This window comes from Haliaeetus albicilla, chromosome 10 (genome assembly GCF_947461875.1).
Source record: "Haliaeetus albicilla chromosome 10, bHalAlb1.1, whole genome shotgun sequence".
In the NCBI taxonomy this organism is placed as follows: Eukaryota; Metazoa; Chordata; class Aves; order Accipitriformes; family Accipitridae; genus Haliaeetus; species Haliaeetus albicilla.
In genome coordinates, this window is record NC_091492.1 from 13852787 (window position 1) to 13858786 (window position 6000).

At 48.6% G+C, this 6000-nt stretch overlaps 1 protein-coding gene across 2 annotated transcripts in view; it reads right to left on the minus strand.

Moving 5' to 3' along the window:
- Positions 1–5338, minus strand: part of URI1 (URI1 prefoldin like chaperone) — a 43019-nt gene extending 37681 nt beyond the window's left edge. Inside the window, exon 1 of one of the 2 annotated variants that reach the window (XM_069793545.1) lies at positions 4835–5338. In XM_069793545.1, coding sequence (XP_069649646.1) covers positions 4835–4906 — 72 coding nt within the window. In that variant the 5' untranslated portion in view covers positions 4907–5338. The remainder of the gene's footprint in view (positions 1–4834) is intronic. The other variant, XM_069793544.1, reaches the window with a different exon arrangement.
- Between the last annotated feature and the right edge of the window lie 662 nt (positions 5339–6000).

Consider the following 6000-nt stretch of genomic DNA (forward strand, 5'->3'; position numbering starts at 1 on the left):
GTGTTAGTACAACAGTGGTGGAGGGATTTACCCTTTTTATAACAGTGAAACTGCAGCCTATCCTAACAGAGAAGACGAACCACAAAACCACCAACTGCACAGTGCAGCCCAGTGTCCTAATGCCCCACTACAAAAAAATGAAGTCTTAGTGCAGTTGCTGCTCTGAGGGCCTCAAGATGGCAAGCTTCGAGTCAGCATATTCATCTGCAAGATTGGAGCTTCAGATTAAAACAAAATACAACTTCGCAGTCTCAAAGGAGGAGAAAAATACATGAGGCAAGGGGTACCCAAGTCAACCTGAGAAGACAGGTTATTAGTGTAACTTCTGGAATGGAGACCTGCAAAGATGCTAGAGGTACTAAAGATGATTCCCAAATAGTACCCTGGTCACTGCATCTACTCACAGAATCTGTAGACAGCTACAGAAGCAGCACAATTTAGTAACATTTAAATTTTGTGGATATAATCTCATCTACATGTTTTAGTTACCAATGAGGCAGGACACATACAGACTTGCCCACTCCAGAATAAAGGCAACGCTCGTCAAACTCTTTTGTGAATAGGTTGACTTTAATTACCATTAAAAAAAACTATTTAAGATCTGTTAATTTATTTCACAATTCTTGACACTATATAAACTTGTGGGTATTTAAGTCATACTAATAAGAACATAGACAACCATTGACTACAAAAAATAAAAGTGATGATCAATTAACACTGGAGGAACGGTAGGTATTACATTGAAAGCTTCCAGATAATGACTGTATTAGCCCTTTTACTTGAAAGCAGCACATGAGAAAACATTACTGGAACCCACCATTACAAAAAAGCACTGGACAGGGCAGAGTGGATGTCATCACAAGTTTCTGAAGAAGTAATTGTCCAGGAACCTTTTAAAAAGGAATATGGCAAGCGAAGGTTCAGACAAGTCCTTTTAAAAAGGAGCATGTCAAACCAAGCTAGAGACACCCTGTTAACTTTTCTGAAACAGTTATTGTGCAAAATGACTGCACTGGTGTCTCATACCCAGGCTTTCTCTAGATTCTGTTAACTTGGATGTAGGCCGGAAAAAGTGTAATACCCTGGGAGACACTGGACTGGAAAGGACACTGAATCTCATGTGCTGAATCCACAGGCAAGCAGTTCCAATTTCCAGTGGCTCCTGCAGCAGCATGAAGTGTACAAGACCCTACTCAGTCTCACTGCTCTTTTCCAGACTGCAGGAACAGCTTTAAGACTGCCAAGTTGCTGATTTCATAGCACAGATATTACTTGAAAAAAACTCAAACAGAAGCAGCCAGCCCCAGAAGTAATTCATATAAGAAGAAAACAATTTAAAAGAGTGTAAGTTTAGGATTCTGTGATTTGTTTCCCCATAACCCACCTGTAAGTTGTTTAACTGTTAAAAAACTGCAAGTACCCAGGATCTTGAAAACAATTTGGAAATTAAAGATCATGCAGCTCCACTGCTTAAATTCATAAAAATTAAGAATATATCATAATACACAGTGGCCAATGAGTTACAGTAATAGCTGCACTAAATCTAATTGTGCTTTGTTGTCATGATGAGTGACAGGAGAGTCACATCCTTGTCCTAATTTTCCTAAAAGGAAAATAAAAAAAAGTGTTTTGTCACTGCAATACAAAAAAAAAAAAAATCATACTGTCAGCTAATACTGGAATCCTTTAGATTCTCCATGCCTGTGTTTGCACTCCACAAATGTCTCTTGGGTCTAATTGGTTCTGTAATGTCTCCCATTGCACGTATCTTCATAGCACTGCTCAGAAACTATAGAACGTATCAGCCCACTGTAAATTCACTGCCTAAACAAGTCTTACCAAATCATACAGATCTGACTTGTCAACTTCCTATCAGTAATCCCGACCCATTTAATTGTAGGAATAAATGTATGTCAAATATTATGTTTAAACTCAGGCTCGATAGCATGAGAATCTACCTATTTAAATATTCATTCTATAATTCCTGTACTTACTTGCAATAGATTTAACGCAGTATTTTCAGCTAACATATATTGCTTTTGCAAGTAATCCATGATACATACATTCTATTCTTCTTACAGAAATATTCAAAACTTTACGCAGGCACTGTGCTTCCAATGATGGTCTTTATCATGAAAATTACTAGATATTCTTCTATAATTTATCCCCAAGATACACATTCTAAGTCATGTTTTTATACAAAGTGCCTTTAGTGGGAGCACTGAAAATTGCTTTTAACAGTTTGGTCTTACTATCACTACAAATTAACAAGATGAAATCTGTCCAACAGGCAAGCAGTCCTAAACAAGAATTAAAATTACTTTTCACCAGGGGTCCTAAACCTGGAAGTTGCAGCCTCAATCAGATTAAAGATAGAAAGTCATGAACATCCTGTTCTTTTAATATTTTTACACAGGAAGGAAGCCTCAGTTCACATGTTCTCCAGAGCAGCTCTTCAGCGCTTAAAAGCTCAAACTCGTAGCTGAACCAGGGCTGTACAATGGCCTGGATTTTAAAATAATTAACTGTGATTCAAATATTATCTTTAATTCTGCAGATAGATAAAGCTGTATTTCACTATTACACTAAAGGTTGCCTTCAGACTAATGGGAATAAATAGGTTTCTTTATACTTAATCAAACGTCACTGGGACAGCACAACATCACAGTAATTAAAAATAAATATATGTGCCTGCTTCAATGCCAGTATATACAGATACAGTTCTGGCTAAATAACTTTACTATCTGTTATGATGCTCATACTACAATTACTCATTTACCAAAGTACTAGATAACTAACTTTCCCTCATCTTTGTGCTAAGGCCAAAACATGAGCCTTCAACTTCAGTAATTTTGTGAGAAAAATATGCATCTCTGAAAAGAGGCAGCTGAAATGAAAAGACCTCCTCCATCTTAAAATACAGTATTTTCGTAACTGAAAATACTGTTGTAATCCAATTATATATATTCATTGCATAGAGGGAAAGTCTACTATATCTTCATCATGACGCTCCATTGTAACCAAGATATGTAGTTCTTTAGTATAATTTCATATTGAAGCTGAAGTGTTCAATTTTTTTTAGCCAATTTGCAGAAATTATGTAAAGTTTCCCTATGATAAAATATAATTTTGGTACATCAGCCTAACAGAGGCTTAATTAATGGTCTCCTGGGCCTCTTTTCCACTGGAGCAGATCTGTTTAAGAAGAATCTTAAACTTGCTTACAGAGGGGTCTCACCATGAGCTGGGAATAACTCTATGTGGTTATGACAGACATCCACTTACACATTAGGCCTGACTGACACTAATGTGCCAGACTCTCCACCAAATTCTACCACCTTGAAAATTAACTGAAGGAGCTCAAGCAGACAAGTTACTATCACCAATTATTGGTATAATGGGTTACTATCCGTGCAGAACAGACGACGCAGAGTATTCTAGCAGATCCTCTTACTGTTCATCCACATTAGTGGTCAGTCAGTTACGTAGATCTTTTCATAATGATCTAGGGTGCTGTTCAGAAGTAGACACATTTTTGCACACAGTACTCCAGACAAGGCACATTTATTACACCACATACATGTTATTCAGTTTTCTCACCCTTAACTAAACCAGCATGTGACAAAGCAATACACACTGAAGATGAAGTCCTCTGTTATAACTGAGGAGCTCTAATGTGCATCTTAGAAGCAGCTTTAAAAACTTTTAATCATATGAGAAAAATGAGCAGAAAAATTGAAAGGCGTGCAGACTGGGCAAACATCCTTGTGCCAATAATACACTGAACATGACCGTGTTCCACACACAGCTCACTGCAAGGCTGGGACCTAAGAGCCCAAAATCACACTTGTTCAATTAGCCAGGCCCACAGCCCTTGGTTCATGGGTGCAACCTGCTATCTCAAGTTTTGTACTACGGCCACACGTGGAACCAGCCTCCGAACTCTCAGGAATCATTTCTGCAGAGGAGTTTGGCTCTTTCATACCGATTTCAAATGTAATCAATGCTTTTTTTAAGGCAAGTTATGAACAATTAATTTTTGATACACCTGCTCTTCAAGTTGGCCCACGAGATGACCCAGTTCAGAGGCACCTGCCTGGGCCGTGCTCAGGGCCTAACTGCAGGACCACATTTTAAAAAGGTGCGTGACTGGCTCTGTGACTGGGAAAACCACAGAGAAGTGGAAAGAGGGTGAAAAACACGTGTTTAAGAGAGAGCTGCGTACCGAGGCTTTACGCTTACGTAACTGTAACGGTCTCCGAGGCGTGTGAGGGCAAGCGATTCAGACAGCAGAGCGCAGGGTGTGCGAGGGCAGGCCCGGTGCCTCCCCAGCCCTCACAGAGGCTTCCACTCCTGCTAACTGCCGGACAGCTGCCTAACGTGTGTCGTTCTAAAGGCCATTTCGGCGCCGCCACGGCTGCCAACAGGCTAACGGAGCTCCGCACCCCGCCCCGGCCGGGCCGGGCCGCACGCCTCCCGGCGCCCTCTCTCCCCATGGAGGCGGTCACCATAGCGGGCTGGCGGGGCAGCGCCGTTCCGTTCCCGGGGGTGCTCCGGGTCCCCCCCCGGCCTCGGCCCGCCGGGGAGCGACGGCCGCCACGACCCGCCTCGACCGCGAGCCGTGACGTCAGCGCCGTCACGTGCCCGCCCGCCGCACGCAGGCCCCGGCGCGTGCCGCCCGGGGCCCGCACCCCCCCACCCCCACCCCCCCGCCCGGGGGAGCCGCTCCCGCCTCACACTCCCCCCACCCCACCGGCCCGGCCCGAGCCCCCGGCCCGCGCCCCCCCACCCACCCCGCTGCGGCCCGACCCGGCCCGGCGGCCGCGGCCTTTACCTTTTCGTGCTCCTGGCGGAGGCGGCCCACCAGCGCCGGGCTGAGCGGCGAGGCGCCGCCGGGGCCCTCCATGCCCGCCGGGGCGGGCCGGCAGTCTGTGAGAGAGCCGCTCCGCCGCGCGGAGGGGGTGGCGAGGAGGGAGAGGCGGCCGGGCCGGGCCGATCTCCTCAGCAGGGCGAATGAGTCCTATAGAAATGTTTGTGGAGGGCGAAGCGCCGGCTCCAGAGCCGCATCCACGCGGGGGCCGCCGCCGCCTGGGCCCGGGGCGCCGCTGCCGGGGGAAGAAGCATCTCACACTCGCATTCTGGGCCGCGCCGCCGCCTGGGCCCGGCTCCCGCTGCGCCGGCGGGCCGGGAGAGCGCCGGCAGCTCGGTGCCGGCCGCCGCCTGCCGCCGCCTGCCTGCTGCACTCTGGGTAGCCAGCCAGCCCGCCAGGCGGCCCGCCGCGCCCGCGGGAGGCAGCCGGCTGCGAGCCGCGAGAGGCGGGCGCTCCCCACCCCCTGCCCGCCGCCGCCGGCTCCCCCCCGCCGCCGCGGCGGCGGGCTGAGGGCGGGGGGGGCACGGCCGCCGCCTGCGGGCCCCCGGCACGGGGTCGGGCGAGGCCGCGGGGGCGATCGGCGGCCGCGATCGGCGGCCTCCCCCGGGGCGCGGCCTGTGCCTCAGCCCGCCGCCCGCGCCGGGAGCCGGGCTCGGCGCCCCTCCGGCCTGGCAGCGCCGGGTCTGCCTGGTGCCTGCGGCCCGGCTGCCCTCGGTTCTGCGCTGGTTGGGCGCGCAGGCCTCGGGTTCGGAAAACCGAACCGTCATCTGCGAAGCGTTTGATCGGCCCGCAGTAACCCTAGACAGGCGTAAACGCCGAACTGTATGGCTTTTGTAGCAGGGAGGTGATGTCACGATAGCTGGTCTCAGAACGCCTGCCCTGTAGAGCTCACGGTGCCAGGACGTCCGGCAGTGGATAAACAGGAGGCTGCTGTGACCTGAAGGACTGCAAAATAGTTTTAGATTCACTGAAATCGCTTAGGGCAGCACTCGGAATCGCCTACTTGGAAAAGTTACTGCATGGGAAGCAAGTGGCAGCCAGCCACTCTCGGGAGTACCACAGAGTAATTTATGTGCTGTAAATTCATTAGCTAATTCCGTGAATGGCATTGGACACATCCAAAGTAACAT